Source organism: Myotis daubentonii, chromosome 12 (genome assembly GCF_963259705.1).
Source record: "Myotis daubentonii chromosome 12, mMyoDau2.1, whole genome shotgun sequence".
NCBI lineage: Eukaryota > Metazoa > Chordata > Mammalia > Chiroptera > Vespertilionidae > Myotis > Myotis daubentonii.
In genome coordinates this window covers 58,389,124-58,416,730 of record NC_081851.1, presented here as the reverse complement: position 1 = coordinate 58,416,730, position 27,607 = coordinate 58,389,124, and the positions used below count along the sequence as shown (strand labels likewise).

Genomic DNA, 27,607 nt, shown 5'->3' with positions numbered 1-27,607 from the left:
CCACTCAGCCAGCGTTCCTGTGGTTCTGGGTGATGTCCCTTCCGTTTTTTGGTTTCACTTTTGAAGTAGTTGTTCAAAGCAGCAAACTCCGGCGTTAACCTATGCCGCCATCTTGGTTCTCTCCATTTTATTCTTTATTGTATTATTTGATTCCTGGGGCTGATTTAAACATGAAAACAGAAGAAAATATACCCTTAGATATAGAATCTGAGTCATTACCCAGAGATTTCTGTGGGAGTTGACACTGAGGCATGAGACACATGTGTTTTTTGGTCCGTTTCCTCAACTATGGAATGAAGGTTGATCCTGCCCCTTAGATCCTTTGGAGGTTGGATATGATGCATCCAGAGGGATTAACTGGCAGCTCTGAGAGTAAGATCAGAAGTCAACAGACAGTTGTTTCCTTTACCCAGACAGAGTTAGAAAAACACAACTTTTTTTTATCATAACAGCAGCAAGGGCCATGCCTGTGGGAGGAGGAGCAGGGAACCAGGGCTTCCTCCTTGCTCCTTCCTCACCTTCCCCGCCCTCCCTCCCTCCATTCCTGCACTGGTCCAGCTGCTATCGCTATCGTGGTACCGCTCAACTCAGGCTCTGGCCCCGCCCATGTCACGGGGAGGAGCATGTGCAGTTTCTTGCAGACACAGAAGCAGCCGTGGAGTAGGGAGGTGGCGTTATTCCCCTGAGCAGGCGCTGAAGTCCTTGTTGAAGTCTCCACTCCTGAGCCTGCGAGTCCGAGTCCTGGGAGGCTGTGCAGTGGAGGTGCCACATTCCTTTCAGTAGAAACGGAAGATTGATAAGAGCCTGCTGGCTGAGGGGAAGGACCAGGAGGTCTGCCTTGCACCCATTCGCCAATCCCCAGTCCCGCTTTGCTGATCGCGCCTCCTGAGCCCCGCGCTGCCTGGGGCGGGGCCCCCCGCGATCCCCGCGCCCCGCCTGAGCCCTGTGCCACCCAGCCGTGCACCAGGGCCTGGATGGCAGCTCCTGCTGTCCCGCCCTGCCTACAGTATGCAAATTAGCCGCCATCTTTGTTGGCAGTTAATTTGTATATCACTCTGATTAGCCAATGGGAGGTGTAGCGAAGGTACGGTCAATTACCATGTTCGTCTATTATTAGATAGGATAGCCAATGAAAGTAGGGGTATATATATTCTTTCAAATTAGTGTTTTGGGTTTCTTCTGGTATATTTCCAGAAGTAGAATTGCTGAGTCATAAGGCAATTTCATTTTTAAATTTTTGAGGAAACTTCATACTTTCTTCCACAGTGGCTGCACCAATCTACATTGCCACCAACAGTGCACAAGGGTCACTTTTCCCCACATTTTTGCCAACACTAGTTTGTTGATTTATTGATGATAGCCATTCTAACAGGCCTGAAGTGATATCTCATTGTGGTGTTAATTTGCATTTCTCTGATGATTAGCGATGTTGAGCATCTTTTCGTATCTCTATTGGCCATCTGTATGTCCTCTTTGGAGAAGTGTCTAGTCAGGTCCTTTGTCCATTTTTTAATTGGATTATCTATGGTTTTGGTGTTGAGTTTTATGAATTCTTTATAAATTTTGGATATTAAGCCTTTATCATATGTATCATTGGCAAATATGTTCCCCCATTCAGTGGGTTGTCTTTTTATTTTATTAACTAGAGGCCTGGTGCACGACATTCGTGCACTGCTGGGGGGCATCCCTTAGACCGGCCTGCACCTTTTCCCAGTCCAGGACTCCCTGGGGGATGTCTGACTACCGGGATCGGGCCTAAGCCTGCAGTCAGACATCCCTCTCACAGTCTGGGACCCCTCACTTCTTACCACCTGTCTGCAGCGGAGGTGGGAGAGGCTCCTACCACCGCTGCTGTGCTCGCCAGCCATGAGTCCGGCTTCTGGCTGAGCGGCGCTCCCCCTGTGGGAGTGCACTGACCACCAGGGGGCAACTCCTGCATTGAGCATCTGCCCCCCTGGTGGTCAGTGCGCGTCATAGCGATTGGTCATTGTGCCATTCGGTCGATTTGCATATTAGCCTTTTATTATATAGGATGGTTTTCTTTGCTGTGCAAAAGCTTTTTAGTTTGATGTAGTCCAATTTGTATATTTTTTCTTTTATTTCCCTTGCCCCGAGGAGACAGAGAAAATATTGTTATGAGAAATGTCAGTGAGTGAGAGAAACAGAAACCAATCTGGATTTGATCTATTACTGAGAATTAATTAGGTGCTTACAAAATGATGGAATGGTTGAGGAAACATCCAAGGCTGGGCCTTTGGAGGACTCCCAGAACCATACAGAGGACTAACACACAGGGGAAGCTGGTTCCTCTGAAACCTTCTTTGGAGCTAAGCTAGCAGCATGCTTTTTCAGTTGCCCCTCACAGCCAGGATTTTGGAAAATGATCACCTGAAAGCCTCAAGTTGGAAAATGGTCACCTGGAAGCCTCAGTCCAAGGTTTTAGAAGTGGTATCCAGAAGCTGCTGACATGCTTTCTTGATACCTAGGAACTTAGAGAATGGATACATTGCTGCATGAATGCCTCACCCTTTTAAGTTTGCTTGCTAATGGCTAAGAGTCTCAGGAAGATGGCCCCTGCGTCATAGCCTCCCAGTACACCTCATGCCAGTTTCCATGCACAACTTGGGAACTGGAACTAGAACTGGAAATCCCAAACCCAGTCATTTTCAGTGGTCATTCCATGCTCCTTCCAGTAGCTTATTCTTTAGTCATTCAAAATATAATTCATTTCAGTATGAGCAAATGTCTGTTCTCGGTGCTGGGGATGTTAGCAGTGACCAGACACTGTCCCTGCTCTCAGAAAACCCGAGAGGAGACTTTTAAAGTGACACCAAGTGCTTTTAGGAAATGATCATTCACAAGTTTGAGTACCTCAGTTGCCTGTTCATTTTATAAAAGAGTAAAGAGAATTGTTTCATGACAGTTTCTCATAGCACGACAGTACAGATGGAAGATTCTTTCTTCAGAGAGATGGAGAGATACATAAAAGGAGAAAATCCTCTTAGATCTGGCCAGTTCTCTTGTTGAGCGGAGGTAGGAGGTATCTTTAATGGCTTCTGCCATTGCCCATTTACCATCACCTATAAGGCTCCCATACATATTCCTTTCCTAAAAAGCCAGGCAGGCATCCGTGGCATAAGGCAAATTCTAGGCGTAATGTCCAGAGGTTCTCTCTTCTTTTTCCTATAATCTTTGTTTTCTTCATCTAAGATGTAGAAAGGGGCTTCTTACTCTTATCCCATGTGTGAAATAAACAAAATTTTAAGGCACTGAAGAGCGTTATTTTTCTTCCATTTTTCTTGACATCTAGGTGTGGTTTTCTTCAGTTCTAGAGGACAAAGATGGGGAAAAAAATCATAGCTCGTGTCAAAATTGCCTCTGCATTAGACAAAAGATACAAATAATTAAAAAAAATATACTTACAAATAATATCCTGGGATATTGTAAGATATCCATTATACATTTTGTATAATACATTTTGTAAGATTATACATTTTGTAAGAATATACCGACATTTTGTTTGATTTTAATTTGGGGCAGTCTTTAAGCTTAATTCAGATGTATTTGCTCTGTGTGTTGGTTATAGATCAGTATAATTTTTTCTGGCCTTGTTCATAGGCTTTGCATTTTAGTAAATGTCATAGTAACATTGTATATCAAAAGAGATTCTACACTTTCACACTACAAATAGTTTATCTTGGATAAGGAAGAAAAACTAACATTATGATCTCTATGTTTGAGGTGCTATACCAGGTACTCACATACTCATTTTGTCGTTTTAATGTTTACAGTTAAAATTTGTTAATTTATGTTATTACTGCTGTTTCTATAGTGGCCCAAAGAGAAGTCGGTAACTTACCAAAAACCATAGCAGTGTTAAGTGGAATTAGAATTGAACTTTTTGAGGGTGGTGCCCCCAGTCTTCTTATCATCTGTTGCCATTTTCTTTACATTGTGGGGACTTAAATATTTGCTAATAAATGTCTCAAAAGCTCTTGCCTTTCTAATACAGGGAGGAGCCTTTTCTGTCAGTTCAACCTTTAGTAATATTTTCTAATTTCCCTCTTCCCCAAGTTCAGAGTCCTCTTTAATAATAAAAAAAGAGATAATAGGATACCTCCATTTACAAGTGCAGCCCCATATCTGCCTGCTTTGTCTACCACCAGGAATCTGAGTGCTACTAAGAGAGTTAAAACTCCTCTCTGGGAAAAGCAGGCCTGGCTGCGTCATTTCTCTCTTTGGCAGGAGGCAGGGATGTCATTTTGTCTTCAGTCATGGATCTTCAGCATCACAGTTTTCCTCCAGAGGATACATCTGGGTCAGCTTACACAACCTTGCAAATGCTACACTTTTTACCATATGACATGGCTCTCAGTGTGCACAAAGTTGGAGCCATGGACTGGGATCCCCGGACTGTTGGGGATATAGACTTTGAGGGCTTGATATTGACATCCAGGCTGAATCCTAGAATGTAGATGGCCAACCTTTAGTAATGTACAAATAAATGAAATAAGTTGCATTGCTTTATATATGTTGGTACCTCTCCCATCACTTCATGTAGAGAGCCATTTGGCTTAAAACACTTCCCTCTTTTCATACTTACGTTCCCCATTTTAAGGTCATAATACTTAGGTCCCATTATATCAGAAAAAGTATTAAGACAAAAATCAGGGAGGGAGGTATACTACAAAGGGCAAAGAATGCCCCATGTGCCTTTGGGAAGCACAGCCCCACAAGACCAGTAGTTGGTGCTGTCTTGTGCTTCTCTCCTGTGCGGAATAACGAGTCCGCACCACGTGCCTTTCCTGGAACATCTTTCTCTATCACCTGCCTCCACCACTATCACCATCCGCATATTGGCAAGGGGTGAATAGGTACGGGTGAGCTGGAAGAGTTGTTTTACTTTGTACATGCAGCAGTTACTGGTAGGGAAACATCGATTGGTTGTCTCCCTCAGGCACCCAGATGGGGGATCAGACCCACTACCTGGGCATGTGCCTTGACTGGGAATCGAACCAGTGACCTTTCTGTGCACGGGACAACACTCAAGTAACTTAGCCACACAGGCCAGAGCTCCCTGACTATTTTCATTCAGCACCATACTCGTGGCATCTCTCTATGCTATTGCTTGTTATTAGTTGTTCTTTTTTCTGGCCCAGTAGTATTCATTCTCCTATTAATGGGCATTGAATGATTTCTAGTTTTTGGCTTCTATGAAAAAAAGCTGCTATGAACATTCTTGTGAAAGTCTTTTGGTGTACTTAAGCTCTCATTCCCCCTGATAAATATGTAGGAGTGAAATTGCTGGTTTATAACAGGCTTAACATTTCAAATTGACTTCAGCATTACTGCCAAAAAGTTTTCCAAAATGGTTAAACCCATTTTCACTGCCTCTGTTTGAACGTATGGAAATTCCATTCAGTTTATGTTCTTGATAAGATTGGTAGTTTCAGTCTTTGAAATTTTAGCCATTATGAGACCACAGGTTTTCTTTTAGTAGGCCAAAGCATAACGCTTAGGTTGAGTAATATGAGGGCTAGGGGACCAGCTGTACTGGTTTGCCTGGTACTGAGGGGTTTTCTGACCTTAGGAATTTCAGTTTTAAAACCAGGGCAGTTCCAGTCACCTTGAATAAGGTTCTCTGCTGATTTAGTCAGCAGGATGTGAAGGTAAAAGCAGGAAATTCATAGTCAAGCCAAGCCCAAGTACTGATAAGGAGCTGGGCAAGCTGTACCCACTCTTGTATTTTCTTGTTTAAAAAGACAGGGACCCATCCACTCCACCCCTTTCCCTTCAGGTCTCGCCTTAAACTGTGTTTCTTTAGGAAGGCTCTGTTGGCCCCTCAGGATACGGTAGTCTCCTCTGTCATACTTCTGGAGCGCCTTACATAATTTACAATATTTATGACACTTGGAAATGTATATTCTTGTTTATAATCCTGGGTCAAGTGCAGTTTTTATCAGGGCAGGACTTTTTGTCTTCCTCACAGAATATCCCCAGAACACATTGGTAGGCACTTTAATAAATTTTTTTTTTCTTTTGGGAGGTGGGTGGGGTTGGGGAGGAAATAGGTGAAACAGATGGCAGGGCAGGTTACTGGGAGATGTTCTTCAGCCATGAAAGTTTTGATCCAAATAGTGGTTGAAAGTTCTTGAGTGTTGTTTTTTTTAAATCAAAGCAGGGGAGAAATGTGAGTTGTGTCCATATGAATTGGAGAGGATGATGGTCTGGTGGTGCTATAAAATTTGGTTATTTCTAATCCTTTTATTTTGTTTCTTAAGTTTTAAAATTGATAGCAAATGGAAAAATGCATGGTGACATGTTAAGCCTGTATAAAATTCCAGATGGAATTTGACGATATTACAAGATTGGGCAGCCTTTGCCAGATGCAGTATTCTTTGAATACATAAATGTAAAGCAGAAATAGCTTAAATTTCTGATGGGATCCTAATTTGCTAGAGAACAAGATATGAGTCATTGGATCTCACACTGTGAAGATAAAATTTCTGAGCCAGGTTTCTTAAACCCAATAAAGTAAAAAAAACCCTTGCTTTAGCCAGTTTGTTTTTAATTTCATGTTAGACTTTCAGTTAATACATCTTTTGCATAAGTTCCTGAATACGTTTTAGGGGGTCTGTGAGGACAAAATAATTTTCATAATAATATTAAGTTGCCGCCGAAACCGGTTTGGCTCAGTGGATAGAGCGTCAGCCTGCGGACTGAGAGGTCCCAGGTTCGATTCCGGTCAAGGGCATGTGCCTGGGTTGCGGGCATATCCCCAGTGGGAGATGTGCAGGAGGCAGCTGATCGATGTTTCTCTCTCATCGATGTTTCTAACTCTCTATCTCTCTCCCTTCCTCTCTGTAAAAAATCAATAAAATATATTTAAAAAAAATTAAGTTGCCATTTAATTTTTTCATCGATTTTCTCCTGAGTACAATAGCAGAGTTTGTCCAGAGGCTCTATGACACATGATGACATCATTACCCTCATGATAATGGACTGTGTGCTTGTGATTTCTTGTGTTTCAAATATTTCTCCATTTTAATTTCTAATATGGTATTGGTAGCTATAACTCATATAAACAAAGGTTCTTTGAGGTCTTTGATAGGATTTGAGAGTATAAAGGGTCCTGAGATTAAAAAGCTTGACAATAATTGGTATAGGTGTTCTGCCAAAAAAAGTTTTAAAATTAGTGTTTTATAAAATGACTAGAGGCTCCGTGCACGAAATTCATACACTTGGAGGAGGGGGTGCACCTTCCTCGGGGGAGCCCAGCCTGCACCTTCTTGCAGCCTGGGAGCCGTTGGGGGATGTCCGACTGCTGGCTTAGCCCCGCTCCCTGCGGGAAAAGCTCCCGCCACTGCCACTGCGCTCGCCAGCCGTGAGCCTGGTTTCTGGTGCACTGACCACCAGGGGGCAGCTCCTGCATTGAGCGTCTGCCCCCTGGTGGTCAGTACGTGTCATAGTGACCGGTCGTTCTGCTGTTTGGTCAATTTGCATATTAGCCTTTTATTATGTAGAATTCTTAACGCCTAACTGGCCTGACTCTACCCCAGAGTTTCTAAATCAGGATCTCCATGGAGGGATCTGGATATCTGTTTTTGTTTGTTTACAAAAAGTGAAAACATTTTTGATTTGTTTTAATTTTAATATGATTTGCCTTTTAAATTAGGAGCCATTGTTTTAGGAGATAGAAATAGTTATCCAAATGTCAAAGAAAATCATATTAAATTTTACTTATAAAAAGTAATAGCAGTTTTTTTTCTGTAGTACTGTTAGTCACTGTGCTAAGAAATTTATATATGAGGGAGGAATTAAGTACACATTTCATAGATGAAGAAACTGAGGATTAAAAAGAATAAATACTTGGCCCAATGTCACCCAGCTAGGCATGTGTGGTGCTAGACTTTGAATTCAAGTGTGACTCCAAAGCCTAGTCTCCCATCCACCCTGTTAGATTTTGAAAGAATTGGGGAAAGCATCAGAATGAAATGTGAAAAGTAGAACCCCTTTGAACAGTAACTTTATATATATATGTATATACACACACACACACACATTTTATTGATTTTTTTACAGAGAGGAAGGGAGAGGGATATAGAGTTAGAAACATCGATGAGAGAGAAACATTGATCAGCTGCCTCCTGTACACCTCCTTCTGGGGAGTGCCCACAACCAAGATACATGCCCTTGACGGGAATTGAACCTGGGACCCTTCAGTCCGTAGGCCAACGCTCTATCCACTGAGCCAAACCTGAGCCAAACTGGTTAGGGCTGACCAGTAACTTTTTGATGGTTACTTTGTTCAGTGTTTTATGCCATAACTTTGTGAGTCTGTCCTTGTACCCACTGACTTGAGCATTAGCTGATAGTTCTTGATAGTCTGCAGTGAACGTTTCTTGAGGTTCCATCTCTCTTACCTCACAAGTAAACAGCATGGATGCAAAGATAAATGACCCATCTTTGTTCTCAAGGGACTCAGTGAATCAGATGACTGTAGTGCAAGGCATATTGTACCTTAAGCACCTTAAGCTTTGTTGAGTGCTGCTTTGTAGCAGAGAGGAGAGGCCTCCTCCAGCTGGAGATTGACAGGAGCTTCGTGGATCAGGCACTGAAATGAAATCTCAGAGGCTTCTTCCAGCTTTACAATTGATCTCCTTACTATTGTTAACTTTTCATCCATTTAAATATTCTCCCTGTTTATTTCAGGCATTTCTTTATAGAAATAGTTGACTCTTAGTTGTTTCCTGTTTGTGCTTTTGGTAATCCTCACCCGAGGATATTTTTTCATTGATTTTTAGAGGGAGTGGAAGGGAGAGGGAGAGAGAAACATCAATATGAGAGAGAAACATTGATTGGTTGCCTCCTGCACATGTCTGCAACCAAGGTATGTGCCCCTGACCAGAACTGAACCCAGGACCCTTCAGTCTGGGGGCTGATGCTCTATCCATTGAGCAAAACCTGCTAGGGCTGTTTCCTGTTTTTGATCTCCCAAGGTGAACCACTTTAATATTCTACTAGAGGCCCAGTGCATGAATTCGTGCATGGGGGAGAGGGGAGGCGAAGGGAGGGAGGGTGGGGGGGGAACGCAGGAGGTTGGCCGGGGGGAAGGGATCATGGGAGGTTGGCTGCCGGCTCCAAAGGAGGGAGCTGGCCCTTGGCCCCCTTGGGAAAGGGGCTGCGTCTGCCGCCACCCACCCCGGTTCCCTGTCCTAGCATGGGGCCTGAAGGCCCTGGGCGGGGTCGGGAGAGGAGGCTACGGTCGTCTGGCCAGGCGCAGAAGGAATGGATGCTGGACATTGACACTGCCCTGCCACCATGCGGTTCCCTGCCCCCCCCCCCCCCCCCCATTCCCTCACTGCCGCGCTGCCACCGTGGGGGGCAGGTGGCCCCTGGGGAGGGAGAGGACAGGAGCGAGACAAACCCTTGGTTTGAGGGCTGACTTTCAATAGATTGTAGTGAGGGAACTGCTCTGCTACGTAAGAAACCCTGACCCTGAAGAAGGTTGTCTACGAATGGTTTAGTGCCAGGGGCTGATGGCGGGCGGCTGGCTGCGGGGAGGGACCGTGGGCTGTTGGCTGGCCGCGGGAGGTTGGCTGTGGGAGTGCACTGACTACCAGGGGGCAGCTCCTGCATTGAGTGTCTGCCCCCTAGTGGTCAGTGTGCATCATAGCGACTGGTCGACCGGTCGTTCTTGTTGTTTGGTCATAGTGGTCACTTAGGCTTTTATAAATACAGTAGGAGCCCAGCGCATGATTCGAAATCGCACGGTGCCGCCCACTCCCTCTCTGGCCTGTGAAGCAGCCATGGCCGCTGCTGATCAGGCCCTCCCCCAGCGCAGGTGCATGGAGGCCCCTGCCGCCCCGCCCCCAACACTGGTGTGCAATCTCCTCCTGTCCTGTCACCCGTTACGGCGTCCCGGTTAATTAGCATATTTCTCTATTTTATACTGTGTGTGTGTGTGTGTATGTGTGTGTGTATAGATAGCTAGCTAGATAGATAGATAGATTTCTTTTCCTCTTGGAAACCAACATTTATTTGTGTATTTATAAATATGTAAATTTATTGGTATTTAGTTTAGTTTCCCCATAGGTGAATTGCTGTCTTACCTTTGGTGGTTTTTTCCCTATTCATGTTTTTATACTTTTGCTACATATATGTAGTATTTATATAGAGCATTGTTTTTGCATTAAAAGATGTTATTGTGTATATATGTCCTTCCGCAGATTTCCGTTTATTGCTTAGTATCAAGTTTTGAGATCTATGTTAGTGTGTGAATTCACTTATTCATTGTAAGCTACTGAGTGGAATTCCATTACATGACTATACAGTAGTCCCCCCTTATCCACGGTTTCTCTTTTTGAAGATTCAGTTACCTGCAGTTAATCATGGTTCGAAAATATTAAATGGAAAATCCAGAAATAAACAGTTAATAAATTGTAAATTGCGCACAGTTCTGGGTAGTATGATGAAATGTCACACTGTCCTGCTCCGTCCCCCCTAGGATGTGAATCATCCCTTCTGTGTAGTGTGTCCACGCTGCATATGCCACCTGTCCATTAGTCACTTAGCAGCTGTCTTGGTTATCAGATCGACTATATTGCAGTGTTTTTATTCAAATAACCCCTGCATGCCACATAACTTTTATTATAGCATATTGTTATAATTGCTCTATCTTACAGTTAGTTACTTGTGTTAATCTCTTATTGTGCCTCGTTTGTAAATTAAATTTTATCATGGGTATGTATGTGTAGGAAAGGAAACATAGTGTAGATAGGGCTTGGTACTGTCTGCGGCTTCAGGCATCCACTGGAGGCCTTGGAACATATCCCCATTGATAAGGGGGCACTACTGTACTGAACTCACTCGTTCTTCTTTTGACTCGGCCTTTCATTTGCCCTCCCACCCCCCTTTTTCAGGATTAGCTTTTTTCTTTTTGATATAATTCATATATCATATCATTCACCCTTTAAAAAGGTGTACAATTAATGGTTATTACTATAATCACAGATTTGTGTAACCATAGCCATTATTTAATTCCAGGACATTTCACCACTCCAAAAAGAAACCCATACCCATTAGCAGTCCACTCGCCCATTTCTCCCTCCATCCGTCCTCTATCAGCAACAAATCTGCTTCCTATCTCTGTAGATTTGCCTATTTTGGACTTCTCATATAAATGGAATCATAAAATATGTAGTCCTTTGTAACTTTCACTTTCGTAATGTTTCTTTAGTATGTCTCAAGGTTCATCCATGTTAAAGCATAAATCAGCACTTCATTCCTTTTATGGCTGAATAATATCCCATTATATGGATGTACTATATCAGTTTATCCATTTTATCAATTTGGGTTGTTTCTACTTTTTGGCTCTTATGAATAATGCTGTGAACATTCATTTACAAGTTTTTGTGTTGATATATGTTTTCACTTTTGGGTATATACCTAGGAATGGAATTGCTTGGACATACAGTAACTGTCTGTAACTGCTAAACTGTTTTACAATGCAGCTACACCATTTTACATTCCCACAAATAATGTACAGAGGTTTTTAATTTCTCTATTTTGCAAATGCTTCTTATTATCTTTTTTATTATAGTCATTCTAGTTGGTGTGAAGTATCTAAAGTTTTGATTTGCATTTCACTAGTAACTGATGATGTTGAACATTTTTTCATGTATTTATTTGTATTGCTGTTTGCACATCTTGGAGAAATATTTATTCTCATCCTTTGCCCATTATTTCATTGGGTTGTCTTTTTATTCTTGAATTATATAAGAGTTCTCTATATATTCTGGGTACTTGACACTTATCAAATACATAATTTGTAAATATTTCCTCCTGTATTTCTTTGCTTTCTTGATAGTGTCCATTTAAGCATAAAGATTTTAATATTAATTTCAATTTATCTATTTTTTCTTTGGTTGCTTATGCTTTAGGGTCCACAGTGAATAAACCATTGCCTAATCTAAGGTCATAAAGATTTATACCTGTGTTTCATTGTAAGAATTTTCTAGTTTTAGTTTTAGCTCTTACATTCACGCCTGTGATTCAGTTTGACTTAATTTTTATATATGGTGTGAAGGTCCAACTTTATTCTTTGCATGTGAATATCCAGTTGTTCTTAGCACCATTTCTGTAGAAAACATTATTCACTCCCCCAGTGAATTATCTCTTGTCCAAAATTAACCATAAATGTATGGACTTATTTCTGGACTCAGTCCTATTTCATTGATCTATACCAGGGGTGGGCAAACTTTTTGACTCGAGGGCCACAATGGGTTCTTAAACTGGACCGGAGGGCCGGAACAAAAGCATGGATGGAGTGTTTGTGTGAACTAATATAAATTCAAAGTAAACATCATTACATAAAAGGGTACGGCCTTTTTTTTTTTTTTTTTTTTAGTTTTATTCATTTCAAGCGGGCTGTAGTTTGCCCACGGCTGATCTATACTGTATGTCTAGACTGATACCAATACCACATGGTCTTGGTTGTTGCAGCTTTAAAGTAAACATTGAAATCTGAAAGTGTGAGTTCTCTTAAGTTTTTCCCCCCAAAAGTTATTTTGGCTATTCTGGGTTGCTTACATGTTCATAAGAAATTTAGGATTACTTTGTCAGTTTTTGGAAAAAAGGCAGTTTGAATTTTGGTAGGATTGCATTGAATCTGTAGATCAATTTAGGGAGTATTGCCACCTTAGCAATATTAAGTCTTCCAGTCTGTGAATAAAATCTTTCCATTTATTTGGGTCTTCTTTAATTTATTTTAATGATATTTATAGTTTTTAGTATACAAAATTTGTCTTTTGTCAAAAATATTCCTAAGTATATTTTTCTTTTTGGTGCTATTGTAAATGAAATTGTTTTCTTAATTTAAGTTTTAGATTGTTCATTGCTAGTGATTAGAAATAGAATTGATTTTTGTTTATTGATCATTTGCCTCTAGACTGCCAAACATTTTTTCTCTTCATTCAGGTAGTTCCCTGAAATCGCAGCTGTCATGAAAATTCTTCTAATTTATTCAACTTGCTTATTCCTTTTTTGAGGATTTTTTTTTTCTTAACAGGCAGGCTTGAGTTACCAAGCTATTTTCAGTCCAGTAATATGTCTTCAAACATTTGGGTACTTGTTAAATGCCTCTGTAAACAAATTGTTAACCACCTGCTTTAATGTGTGGTCTGTATGAGCTAATATCTTATCACTGTGGGCAGATATTTCATTAAAATAGAGATCTAGGAAGCTGGAGAATAACCTGTGGAGAATTCTCCTCCTGCCAGTTCCCTGCTTCATCCCTCCCAACTAATAGATAGGAATTACAATTCTGATCTGTTCTGAAAAACACCCAGTTTCTGGTCCAGTACTTATTCCTCTTGCTTACGTTCTGTCCCTCGTTGTTCAGTTAATACATTGCTTAGTTGCCTACTCTGCTCTTACACATGTCACATGCCCAATCTCTAAAGCTTTGCCTGAGCCCTTGATTGTAACCTGCTGCTGAGATTGATCTCCCATATCCCATGGCTGATGCTTTGGTGTTCTGGATGATACGCAGCTAGTTTTATTTCTTCTCTGATGGTGCCTCTTAGACATTATTTGTGCTGGCCTTATCCCATACCCTCTCAGCTTGCAAGTGTAATTAGTGTTAGTGAGCTTTTGGCCATGCTTTCTTTCTCATCCTGCAGTCTAAAACTTTGGAATTTGTGGAGCCTTGATGGGTCATGCAGTTATATGGCACATGCATTGTTAAGAATAGTGATATTTATATGCCCCTTAAAACTTCATACAATCCCGCCGAAACCGGTTTGGCTCAGTGGATAGAGCGTCGGCCTGCGGACTGAAAGGTCCCAGGTTCGATTCCGGTCAAGGGCATGTACGTGGGTTGCGGGCATATCCCCAGTAGGAGATGTGCAGGAGGCAGCTGATCGATGTTTCTCTCTCATTGATGTTTCTAACACTCTATCTCTCTCCCTTCCTCTCTGTAAAAAATCAATAAAATATATTTAAAAAAAAAAAAAAACTTCATACAATCCCTTTTGTGCAGGTTTCTCCTGTACTCTGTCTCCCCTCCTTGCCCCAGTGCCTTTTTGCTAGTAAAGTATAATTTTGTGTGTGATCTTTGCTGGTGCTAATAATGCCAGTGCACATCGTTTTCTACTGGTGAGATGTTGTTACACTTGAAAGTAAATGGCTCTTTTAGTGCTGTATTTTTCTTTGAGTAGCTCATTAAAAAGAAAATTTAAGAATTTTAAATAATTTTATTATTTTTTTTGAGCTAGGTGAATCTTTCTAAATCAGTTTTTCAGGTCCATTTTCCATTCAGAGCTTTAAAAATTTGGAAGTCGAAAAGATCTGACACTTAGCCCATTCATTACCCTCACACATTTCAAAAGAACTGCCACAACTAGGGGATTATATGTGATAAAAATCTTTTTATGGTCCAGGGTCCATAAATGAGAACTATTAAGAATTGTGAGGAAGAGAAAAGTGTTGTGTGTGTGTTGCCAATCAGTGTCCCAGAATTAAGGCATTAAGAGGCCTGAACTTGAGTTCTACTTTCTGTGTGAAGAGTGATCCCTCCTCCCCACCTTGGCTCACACTCTGTGCCTCAGTGCTCCTACTATTCCCATAGATGTACACGTCTGATCTAGGTAAGGTTGCAGAGGATCTGTGAGCCCCTAAGAGATAATTGTATTTAAAAAATTTTTGTATCTAAAATTATTTGTGATTATATCTGTAAATGACATTTGGTCATTTTTTTTCTTTAAAAAGAGTATTAGCCTGGCTGGTGAGGCTCAGTGGTTGAGCATCGACCTATGAGCCAGGAGGTCATGGTTCGATTCCCAGTGGTGGCACATGCTGGGTTTGTGGGCTGGATTCCTGGTGTGGGCCTGCAGAAGACAGCTGATCAATGATTCTCTCTCATCACTGATGTTTCTATCTCTCTCTCCCTCTCCCTTCCTCAGTAAAATAAAAGAAAGTATTAAATAGTGCTTTTTAAAAATCTGATGTAAAACTTTGTCTTCTGTCTTCCATCACTTCCTTCCAACCCTGCTTCCCAAAGGCAAACACTTTGAATTGTTTCTTCTTATTAATGTTTTGCTCATTGCTTGTCTCCAATACCTTGAATAGTGCCTGTTTGGACACCTAATATCTCTTGGTTGAATGAATGAAAGGTTGTCCTTTCTTTGTTTCCATCATGATAATTTATTATGCAACTAGTGGCCTGGTGCATGAAATTCGTGCACATTAAAAGGTGATTAATTAGAGGAAATATTTTAATATTGCTATTTTCCCATTCTCTATAATAGAAGTGTCAGAGATGAAAGAAAATTAGCAAAGTGTATATGAAAATCTTCCTCCTGTTAGAGTCTGGGGCGCACCATGGGACCTAGAGTCAAGTCCCCGCCCACCCAACTCAAAATCGTGCGAGACCCAGACCTGGCCACCCTCCATCCCCAATTGGGCTAGATCCAGACCCAGCTGGTCCCACCCTTGTCAAGTCCCACCGGGCAGGGGGGCCCAGCCTCAGGTCCCCTGGTCTGGCGCCGGGGCAGAGGGCGTGGCCTGAGGTCCCCTGTCAAGCCCTGCTGGGTGGGGGGCATGGCCTGAGATTCCCCATCAAGCCCTGCTGGGTGGGGGGCATGGCCTGAGGTCCCCCGGCCTAGTGTCAAGGCGGTAGGTGCGGCCTGAGGCCCCCCGTCAAGCCCTGCTGGGTGTGGGGTGTGGCCTGAGGTTCCCCGTCAAGCCCTGCCAGATGGGGGGTGTGGCCTGAAGTCCCCTGTCAAGCCCCACAGGGGCAGGGGGTGGGGGCGCAGCCTCAGGTCCCTGCTGATTGCTCGTTAAGGCTCTTTACAGGAATTCAGCCTCTGCTGTGGGCGCAGTCATCTTGTGTTATGGAACCACACACACATCCCCCCCCCCCCCCCCCCCCCCGCCTCCGATGTGGGTGCAGTCATCTTGTGTTATGGAACCACACCCCCCCCCCCGCCTCCGATGTGGGTGCAGTCATCTTGTGTTATGGAACCACACACACAACCCCCCCCCCACCCCCCCCTCCGATGTGGGCGCCGCCATCTTGTGTTATGGAACCACCGCTGTGGGCGCCGCCATCTTTGTGGTGGAGTGGCGGTCAATTTGCACATTCCCTCTTTATTATATAGGATTGTGGGTTGAATATCAGTTTTCCTCTTAGAAGGCATTGCTCTACCATCTTATCATACAATGTTGCTGTTCACATGTGATTCCACTAAATATAGTTTTTTTGTACATGACCTATGTTTCCTTTCTGCAAATTTTTGTGATCTTCTCATATTAGCACTTAAAACATTAATTATGTTGGGAATTAAATCTAGACATTCATCTTGCTCAGTAAGGGGAAATTTTCTCGAATCATTTCTTTGAGAGGTCTTCCCTCGCCCCTGTCCCCCTAAGAAAGGTAAAGAAATATGTTTTCTCTGTTGGTTCTTTCTGGAATTTTATTCCTGGGATGTTGAACTTCATGAATGTTCTTTATTTTATTTTTTAAAACTTTATTATTATTATTAATTAATTTATTTTTAATCTTCACCCGAGGATATTTTTCCATTGATTTTTTTTTTTTTTTTAGAGCGAGTGGAAGAGAGAGGGAAAGACAGAGAGAAACATTGATGTGAGAGAAACACATCGATTGGTTGCCTCCTGCCTGTGCCCTGACTAGAGTTACCTTCTAATCCTTAGTGTTACCTTCTAATCCTTCTATTAGTTTTTTATTTGTGTTTTCTAATTTGAAATGTGTTATCCTATTTCTTGTTTTCTGACTATTCTCTTTTTAAAAAATCCTCACTTGCAGATATGTTTCTGTTGATTTTTAGAGAGAGAGGAAGGGGGGGGGAGAGGGAGGGAGAGAGAAGAGGAGGGAGGGAGGGAAGGAGGGAGGGAGAGAGAGAGAGAGAGAGAGAGAGAGAGAGAGAGAGAGAGAGAGAGATACATCAATGTGAGAGAGAAACATTGATCTGCTGCCTCCTGTGTGGGTCCAAATCTGCAGCCTTGGTATGTACCCTGACCAGGAATGAAACCCCGCGAGCCTTTGGTGCATGGAAAAATGCTCCAGTCAACGGAGCCACCCCGGCCAGGGCTGACTATTCTCTTTTTAAATGGAGTATTCTGTTGTTACTGTTTTGTAGATAGACTTCCAACCCTTTCCTCTTGTTATTTAGCTTTTGCCCCACTCCTATTTCTCCCAACACTTGGTATCTTTTCTGAGCGACTCTGCCAGGGCCCATCTGCCATTTTTAAATTGCAGTTCTTCTTCTTCCTTTGAAGCTATGTAACTTAATTTTATGATTGTAATTCAGATGAAAAGCTAAATATGTAAATTTTTTAAATATATTTTATTGATTTCTTACAGAGAGGAAGGGAGAGAGATAGAGAGTTAGAAACATCGATAGGAGAGAAACATCGATCAGCTGCCTCCTGCACACCCCCTGGGGATGTGCCCGCAACCCAGGTACATGCCCTTGACCGGAATCGAACCTGGGACCCTTCAGTCTGCAGGCCGACGCTCTATCCACTGAGCAAACCGGTTTCGGCGCTAAATATGTAAATTTAACATTAATTATATGAAGAAAATATTGAATGAAAGTTTTTTTGTCTCTCTTAATATCCAGATAGATATTGTGCTTTGTAATAATGAATTCTTTGAATTTTATTTGTGTAGAAGAAATTGAGGAAGAATCTGAAACAACCATTGAGGCTGACTTGACCGATAAACAGAAACATCAGTTGAAACATAGGGAACTCTTTTTGTCTCGCCAATATGAATCTCTGCCTGCAACACATATCAGGTAAGAACTTTTTAAGAAGTCATTAGTATTCAGTAATATCATGACATTTAAAAAACACACCAAGCAACCTTCTTTGAAGCATTTTCCAAACTCTGCTCACGATCTTGCTCAAATTAGTTTACTAAATACTTCATAATGAAATCTTATCTTGAAAATTTATAGTGTGTCTTTGCATATTAAAGCCCTGAGAATGTTCTGCAGTAAAGTAACCACGTAGCTTTATTTTAATCCTGACTTTCCCAACTTATTTGGGTATCTGTTAGCATCCTGTATAAAAGTGTCCAGGAGACATCCTGCATTTTGGGAAATGCTGGTCTTTTCCAGAGTTCTAGAACATTATAGAGTCACTGGAGGTCCAGTGCATGAAATTCGTGCACAGGTGTGGTCCCTAGGCCTTGCCAGAGATTGAAGCGTGAGTGTCTAGCATGGAAAGGCAGATCCCAGCTGACCTCTGGGCCCTGGGCAGCACCTGGGCCCACAGGCCCCAGTGCGCCCCCCTCCACCTGAGTCATCGGGCCCTGCCCGGCTCCCTCAGTGCCTGGGAGTCGGGTGGCAGCCCTGCCCCCTGCTGCCGCCACTGGTCGCTGTGATTGGCGGGGCGATCGGGCCCCACTTGCACCTGCCTTGGCCTGGTGCCACCCGCTCACCTGCTCCACCATCCCGCCATGGTCCCGCTTTCTTTGGGGCCCATTGAGGCCAGCAGTGCCTACACTGCTGCCAGCATCGAGTTGCCGACCCCCACCATGTTCCGCACCGTTCCCTTGTGGTCAGTGCACGTCATAGCAAGCAGTTGAACTCCCGGTCGAGGGGACAGTTTGCATATTAGGCTTTTATTATATAGAATAGGATTAGAGTCCAAGAACTAGGACCCAAGATCTGGTTCCTAGGGCAGGTGACCTTTGATCCTATAGAGTATATGGCCTTTTATTTTTCTTTTGAGGACCTCTGGGCTAAAAACTTTATATTCTTTATTACTTACTTGCATTTGCTTTGTGCATTAATAGGTTGTAAAAGTGAGAAAATTCAGTCTTGGTTTAGTTTGGGAAGTTGTGGAGGAGTGATGGTGGTTTTATATGATCTGCTGATAGTGGTATCATTTAAGCACACACGGTTAAGCTGTTTCTCACTGTGGTTTCTTGGAGGTGTAACAAAATGTGTGAACTAAAAAAACAGGTAGTTACACACCTTTAGGATCAGGAAAACTTGGGGAGTTGGCATTTACTCAGCCTTTGAGATACTATGGGACATGTTTCAGGTAGAGGGAAATAGGTGAGCTTAGATGTGCAGGGAGCAGAATGTGTCCAGGGGTGATAGGTGTGAGAAAATGCAGTGTTTCTGTCTCTTGAGGTAAAGAAATTTCTTCAACTCTTGTTCACAATCTTTATTTTATTCAGTTCTCTTAAAAACTATTAATATAAGGAGTAAACTATGTTATATGTTAACTATTTATTTATTTCAGTAATTGCCCCTCCCTCCTCTTTAGCCTTCAATTCAGTATTGTATTTAAATCTGCCTTTTTGGGATTAAACAAGTTTGATTTGGTCCTTGTAACCACACACACACACAGACACACACACACACACAGACACACACACACACACACACACACACACACACACACACACACACGCTCGCGCGCATGCACCTCAACTCCAAGGACCTCTTTTCAGAGTAGACATAGAGATCTTCTAAGGTAGGAAATGTATGACAAAGATACTGTAATTCTTTTCCCCCAGTTCTTTTAAGAAATGTTTTGATAACCCCCTCAATATAAATTAACATTATATTGTTTCTTTATTTAGTTTTTTTTTTTTTTTTAAGGAATACTGTGTTTAGATCGGCTACAGTTAGTATATTCTGTGTGAATTAGGTCCTTTTCTGAAAAAGATAATTAGGCCAGATAAGTTGGATAGTCATTTTACCCACCAATTAGGGGTATTTCAGGAATTAGGAGAGTAAGTTAATTTTTGCTCAAAAAGATAAAATGTGAAAACCTTTAATCATTTTCTTACAGATGTATGTAACTAATAAATGCTAAAGAGCCATATGAATTGATTATTTAATTGGAAGAAGCTAGAATGTAAAAATTCATTTTAAGCTCAAGAAGTTATGTGGCCAGTTTTAAAAATCTTGCCAGTACAAGAATGTGACAAATGGTTTTTAAAATGTAACCAAAGCACACAAGTATATTTTTAATTTACCCTCCTGATAGCTTAGAATCTGTTTACAAGTAATGCTAGTTTCCTTTAACAGATTGCTTGGAAGGGAAAAAGTGATGTGTTTTTCATCTTTCATAAGGATTGAGAGAGTATATTGAAATATAATTATCAAGACACCCTGTGTTGAACATAGAAATTACATGGTATATGTGATCAGTCACCGTTGAACACATTTCCTGAGAATATTCCAGATTGGGTAGTTTACTAGGTGCTTGGTAAGTAAGACAAGGTCCCTAGCTCATAAACTCAAGAAGGAGTTTATCAGGTGGCAATTCTTTTGAATTATGATGGAGACATAGGCATTTGGGGCTTTGTTTTCTTCCCCAAATTAAAAGGGACATCTGTAGCTTTCATCTTTGAACAGCTGAATGGGGTTCGGGGCAGTCTCTGGCCAAAGCATGGAGTCGTGCTGCCCAGCCCTCATGCTGATGTGGAACAAGTGCACGTTGAATGCGATCTGACATTTTGCTCCTGTTGAAGTCATGCCCTATCTATTTCTGCTATAACAGGAGGAAATTACTGGAGCCCCATTGTTGTTTGGCAGCAAAGAGGGCTCATTGGGTGAATACTGGCTTTTTAGTCTCAGGGACATTATATGTGCCCAGATTTTCCTTGTGCCATGTGGAGCATAGGAGAAAACCTGACTGAGGTATTCCTGAGGTTCTTTGTAATTTGTGAGCTATAATACTGTAGTTTGAGATGCTATGAGCTTCTCAGAATGACAGGGAAGCAACTCTTTGTTCCTTCTGATTCCCTGATTCCACTGGAAGAGAGAGATCCGGACAGTTCTGGTAGGGTTAGTGATTCAGCTCTTGTTGTGAAATACATAGGACTCGAGCAATGAGAATGCTTTGGGAACTTTTTTGTTTAGACAAAGGGAAGAGGCAGCATGCTTCACACACAGTGTCTTAGGCCATTAATAATAAATTATATATGCTGCATCCATTTTATAAAGCTCTATAAAATGTATTGTTAATGCCAGCTACGAGACCTGTTGTAAGTATATGTAATACTATATTCAGTCATATATAGCCCATGTTTACTGAACTTGGCTTTTAAAATATCTAACATTTATTGAACCTTTATGATCACTGTTATCCCGCTTGCTTTACATCTATCTTATTTAATCCTCACAATGACTTGATGAAGTAGGTCCTGTTATAACCCCATTTTACAGATGAGGAGACTGAAGCACAAAAAGGTTAAGTAATTGTCAGACTCACAGCTTTAAAAAAAAATGTTTTTATTGATTTCAGAGAGGAAGGGAGAGATAGAAACATCAGTGATGAAAGAGAATCATTGATTGGCTGCCTCCTTCCTGCACGCCCCCTACCAGGGATTGAGCCTGCAATCAGGCATGTGCCCTTGACTGGAATTGAACCCAGGATCGTTTAGTCCGCAGGCCAACACTCTATCCACTGAGCCAAACCAGCCAGGGCTGGACTCACAGCTTTTAAATGGCAGATTCAGAAATTGAACCCGGACTGCCTGGTTGCAGAGGTACAGCATTATGATGTGTACATGACATCAGGCATGGAAAGAAGCTATTCATAACTTGTTGACTAGGTAGACTCACCCTATAATTCCTCCACCTAACAGCACCAATATTTTGGTGTATCGTTAATACCTTTTCTAATCTTAAGTGTATTTGTTGGACTTTGGCCACACGTTGCTGGAATTTACTTGGAACGACAATGTGTAGCTTCTTCTCTTGCTAAATAGTGCTTATTCTTCTGCACCACTGTCATCTTTGCTCTTTCTAGCTTCATTGATTTGTTTTTAAATATGTGAGAAATATGGTTGGAAAATGAGTGATGGAACAGCAGGAGGAGGGGATGACAGTTAAATACAGGAAGGGTGTTTATTCAAGAAAGAATCCAAGTGTCACTGTCTTGGAATAGGCACAGATTTTTAAGATTGTGAAGAGAGTCTTATGTTTTCTTGATGTTTTACTATTTCATCTTTTGTATTGAAGTTTGTTTTATGTATATGGTGTGAAGAGGATCAGTTAGAAAACTAAGTTTTAAAAAAATAACCATTTACAATATCATCAAAGAACACTGAACACCTAGAAATAAATCTCAAGATGTTTGAAAAAGGGGAAAGATGTGTAAAAACTAATATTATAAAGTATTGCTGAAGGAATGAAAAGACTTAAGTAAATGCAGGATAAATAAATGCATGACAATATGTCAGTTTTCTCCCCATTATTCCAAAGATTGAATACAGTTCCAAAGAAAAGCTCAGCAGTGTTTGCGTGTGTGTGAAGTGTAAGTGTGTGTAAATTAAGCTGATTTTAAAATGTATGGGAATGTAAAGGATCAAGAAAGGTGAAAATAAGGAGTTTTAAAAGCATGGTTCATGTACTCTGGAGTGTCCCTCTAAACCAAGCATGTGCCCTGACCAGGAATTGAACCGTGATCTCCTGGTTCATATGTCGAGGCTCAACCAATGCACCACACTGGCCAGCAGGGCTCTTTGTCTTTTCTTAAATTTTCTGATTTTGGTTCTGAGCTAAGTCTGACTTTTATCTTTTAGCTCATCTACTGATACTTTAATTACTTAGTGTGCTTAGGCTCATAGGGTTGCTAGTAGCACAACTAGAGGGAAAATATAGTAAGTGGGGAAAAACCATATCCCAATTTAACATTTTAAAGTTAATATTTTTATACACACTTTAAAAAAATGTGGTGGTTACACTATATAATCTTTCCTTTGAAATGATCAATTTATTCCCTATGGGTTGAAGTGTTTCCTTCTCTAACCAAAACCACAATGCAGAAAGGCCCTGGGCTAGATGGAAGTACATACTGCATATTGTCCCTAGTATGGGTGTTCCACACATTTGTGGAAATGCCTGTGATTTTCCTGGCAATCAAAACAAATTGTCATCCTGTTCTGGAGCAGGGGAACTTTCTAGCACCCTACCTTTTGGACATTTCACTGGCTCCTAGCTGTAAAAGGGGAAGGTGGCACCAAGGAAGGGATAACCCTCTCCCTTGAATTTACTTGTGGACAGTTTCTTTCACATTTTTATCCAATCTCCTGAATTGTGGATTAAAGTCTTAATCTTCAGTACTCTTCACATGCCACAGGCAGAATGGTCTTTCTAAAACATTGCTTGTCATTTTTCTTCATAAAGTCCACAGTAAGCCCTAACTTCTCTTCTTGGTTTTTATTCCCCTACCTTACTCAAACAGATGTTCCAATTTTGTGGGGTTTTTTTTTTTTTGGGTTGTCTTTTTTTTGATCCTTCTTTTATTTTTATTTCTTAACATCTGTTAAAGCAATATTAACAACAAAAATATATCTTTGAATAGAAATGCTTAAAGGTTTCCAGATTCCTTTGTCTTCTGTGTCCTCCTCCTTTTTATAATCTATAAAATCATATTCCTTCAGTTAACATAGGCAGTCCTTGAATGTTTGTTGCTAAGATTTATTTAATAATTTAGAGCATTGGTTTTTAACCAATTCTTAAGCAGTTTTATGTCCTCGGGGACTTTTGGCAAGGTCTGGACAGTTCTGGTCGTCACAACTCGCTGTGAGGATGCTACTATCATTCAGTGGGGGTAGAGGCCAGCGATGCTACTTAAATATTACCCTACCAGGATAGCCCTTGCAACATATGTCAGTAACATGAAGGTTGAGGAAAATTCGCTCCCTTAGTATATATTGTAGTCATACAAATTTATGCACTTTATCTAATGAGGATTCCCCCTTTTGCTTTAAATTTAAATTTTATTATTTTAAAAATCAAATAAATGAGTTCCCCCACTGCAGTCATTTTCAACTTCTCTGCATGTTTACCACTCTGACACTGCTACTGTTAATTTTTCAGTTTTAGAAATCTCTCTTTACTTCCTCTTCCTTCCCTTCTCTTTCCCTTGTGTTTCCAATATATCACAACTTTTATTTAACTTAATGATCAATCTTTGTATTTTATGACTTGTAAATATTCCTTACATACTGGTACTCTTTCTCGTACAACCTTTTGTTTTCCTTAGAGTATGATAATTGTTTTGCTTTTTCCTTTCCATTAGTCTTCTAAAATGTAAAAAGTTTTTAGTGTTTACTTACTTGAAAATGTTTTTCACTGTTAATGGAGATTTGTTTAAGCATAGAATTCTAGTTTAGGAATAATTTCCTTAAGAATTTCTAATCTTTCTGAAAGCATGTTGGATCTTTGAGCTTCATTATTTTATTTGGTTGTTCATTGTATTTAATGGATACGATGCTGTATAAAACTGTCTATTTGCTGAATTTCCACTCACAGAACCTAGCATGGTTTTTTTAATATGAAAAAGTCTTCAGAGCAAATGTAAGCTCATAAGGCCAGCGAGAAAAATGCCTTTTTTTAAAAATGAAGAAATAATGGCTTTCATTGAACAAGGACTAAGGTTAAAGCAGACCTTGCATCTGTCGTAGTGGTATCCCAGGTTCAGTGTGCCTTTACGTCACTGGTGATGCTTGTTGATCAGGTAGATTCCTGATCCTCCCGAAGATACTTGGATTCATTCAATCTGGTGTGCCTAAGAAATCTGGGCTTTTTTCCAAGCAGGGATGGTAAATTCTGAACCATTCCACAAACTGCAGTTGTATGAAATGGAATGGAATTCTTCAGGCAGTATGGAAATGGATGCTAGTTTAAACTTTCTCTTTTTCACTTATCCAGATTGGTAACCTCTTTAGGTAAAAGAAATATATTACCTATATGCACATTTTTACATATGGTTTTTGAATTTCTTGGATTATACAGGACATCCTGATAAGCAAACAGTAGGCTGATCAGCACCTGCCATTAAACATGGGACCATGTTGTGTTATGTTTATTCACATGTCTTTCTATCCCAGCATGGTCTCTGAAACAGTATATTTTAAAGAACTTTTTGAATGATCTGTGGGGTAGTATGTTATCTCCATGGAAATTCCTTGCTCTTGCATGGTTCCCTGTAGAAAAGCAGTATGAATAATTATATGGGCCTGGAGTGTTCTTTCTTTGTGTATGGTCTTTGATATATTTTATCATCATGTTTGGGTATCTTTATTCTTTAAGGATTGAAGTATTATGGGAGAGAACAATGAGGATCATTGCTTGAGATTTAGCATAAATCATATTTAGAGTTTGATAGTAATTCCTTTAGTTTGGGGTTTGCTTAAAATATAGCATGTGTTTATCTATGTGCCAATATTTGTTCAGCATAAAGGAAGACAACACTTTGAATCTCATTTAAACTACTTTTATCGGCAACTCTTGGCATGTAGCACGTGTTTATTACATAATCATACTTCATAAAATAATTCTGACTCAACATCCTGCTTTGTTAGCTGTTAATACGTGTACATGAATATTTTTGTGTTGGATTTTCATTTTTTTTTAAAATATATTTTATTGATTTTTTACAGAGTGGAAGGGAGAGGGACAGAGAGCCAGAAACATCGATGAGAGAGAAACATCGATCAGCTGCCTCCTGCACACCTCCCACCGGGGATGTGCCCGCAACCAAGGCACACGCCTCCGACTGGAATCGAACCCGGGAACCCTCAGTCCGCAGGCCGACGCTCTATCCACTGAGCCAAACCGGTCAGGGCGGATTTTCATTTTTAATTTGGGAATATAGGTATAGTAAAGAAAATTTAAAAACTAAAATCACCTCTTATCCTTTCATTTTTGCATAGAAGCTATATTGCCCCAAATAATTTATATTTTAGATTGGCTGAGGTATCCTATTGGTGTTTTTTAATCATGTGCCTATAAAACAGTATAACCAGTGTTTTCTATCTCCTAATATAATTATGAAAATGGTTTTATTATTCAGACATGTTTAAATTCTCTTGTCCTTTCAGACAGTATGGAGGAGACTTTAGGTATGCTATATTGTTTATATGAATTTCCAGTGACTGTTAACCCTTAAAATTCAAGTGACTATTAAAGAAAGTGGTATCTATTAAAATAACATTTAGCAGATTTTGCTCCTCCCATTAAAAAATACTCAACTTTTGAGAACTTAACAAAAATGAGTTTATTTCTTCTAGGTAATGTATTAATTGTTATAAATATTGCTTTGTTAACTGTTAATGAGGCAAAATAAAATGGAGCTTACTTTTGGAAAGCCCATTTATTATTTAAGCATGCTGCATGGGGGAGCACATAGCCACAGGTCAGAGAAGTTCTGTGGCTGCTGTAGATGTGCTCACAGCAACAGAGCAATTTCCCACTCATTTTGTCCTTTGTGAAAGCATGTCAGGTAATTGTTGACTTTTGAGTGTTGTTATGTGTACTGAAGTAATAATGTTAATTTTTCTGCTTCAGTAATATGCATGAATAAAATATATTAGAAAAATAGAAAACCTTTGTAACTCTTGGTAACCAAAATAGAGATTGGATATTATGGAGATATCATATGCTCTCAGAGATATCTTTTGAAGTGATGTTAATTAACCTAAGGTGATTACCAGAAAAAGATGTTTTTATAAGAAAATGATCTTAAATTGGAGGAATATAGAAGTATTGCAAAATGTTTAGAAAACTAATTTTTTTTTTAACCTATGTGCTAGTATTTTACTTTGCTTGTGGTATTTTTTCCTTTGAATTGTTTTTCTTATTTTAATTTAATTTTTTCTAATACAGTTTACAACAGTATTATTTTGTATTGGTTTCAGGTGTATACCATAGTGATTAGACAATCATATACTTAAAAAATTTTTAATTGATTTTTTTTGACAGAAAGAGGGGGTGTGGGGGAGAGAGAGAGAGAGAGAGAGAGAGAGAGAGAGAGAGATGTGAGAGAGAGGTGAGAGAGATGTGAGAGAGATGTGAGAAACCCACAGGTGCCCCAACCAGGGATTGAACCCTCAACTTGGGAATTGAACTTGCCACCCCTTGGTGTATGTGATAATGCTTCAACCAACCAAGTCACACTGGCCAGGGCATATACTTTACTACAAAGTGATACTCCCACCCCCACCCCCACTCACCTGGTGACATGCATAGTTATTATAATACGAGTGGCCCCGCGCACGGATTCGTACACATTGAAAGGAAATTAATTAGAATTCCTGGGATGGCTCTGTGGCTCGAAGGACATCTGCGGAGTGAGACGGGGAGAAAAAGAAAGAAAACTCACGCTCAGGTCTTTGGGCTCAAGGTGCTGGCTCTGGTGCAGGGACTAATGCAGGTGGTCCCAGGTGGTGGCCAATGGGCGGGACTGGGAGAGACAGGCCAGACACACACCCTGGAGCCAACCTCCTTTGGTTCCTTCCCAGCCGGCTGCACCTGGGGCGGTGCTGCAGCTCGTGGGCGTCTGCAGAGTGAGCAGGTGGGGTCCCTTGGCCTGGCCTGTGGGGATCAGATGAAACCGGCTCTCCGACATCCCCCGAGGGATCCCAGAGTATGAGAGGGCACTCTGCAAAGTTGCTGTCCTACAGGGTGAGGAACGCAAACACAAGTGTGCAGTAAACCAGATTCGGGGCGACAGTGCCCCAGCAACAACATAACCCATGGCTGAAGGTGGAATCAGGCTGAAGGTGGAATCATGCAGCCCCACAAGGAATCAGGCTCCCTCCTCT

General features: G+C 41.0%; 1 protein-coding gene across 7 annotated transcripts in view; it reads left to right on the top strand.

The window, feature by feature from the left end:
* Positions 1 to 27,607, top strand: part of MTA3 (metastasis associated 1 family member 3) — a 179,512-nt gene that overhangs the window by 70,665 nt on the left and 81,240 nt on the right. For all 7 annotated transcript variants that reach the window (XR_009447997.1, XM_059659993.1, XM_059659991.1 and 4 more), the window contains exon 4: positions 17,696 to 17,822. Coding sequence is in view for 6 of the 7 variants with exons in the window: in XM_059659993.1 (XP_059515976.1) it covers positions 17,696 to 17,822 (127 nt within the window). In the remaining variant the exon portion in view is untranslated. The remainder of the gene's footprint in view (positions 1 to 17,695; positions 17,823 to 27,607) is intronic.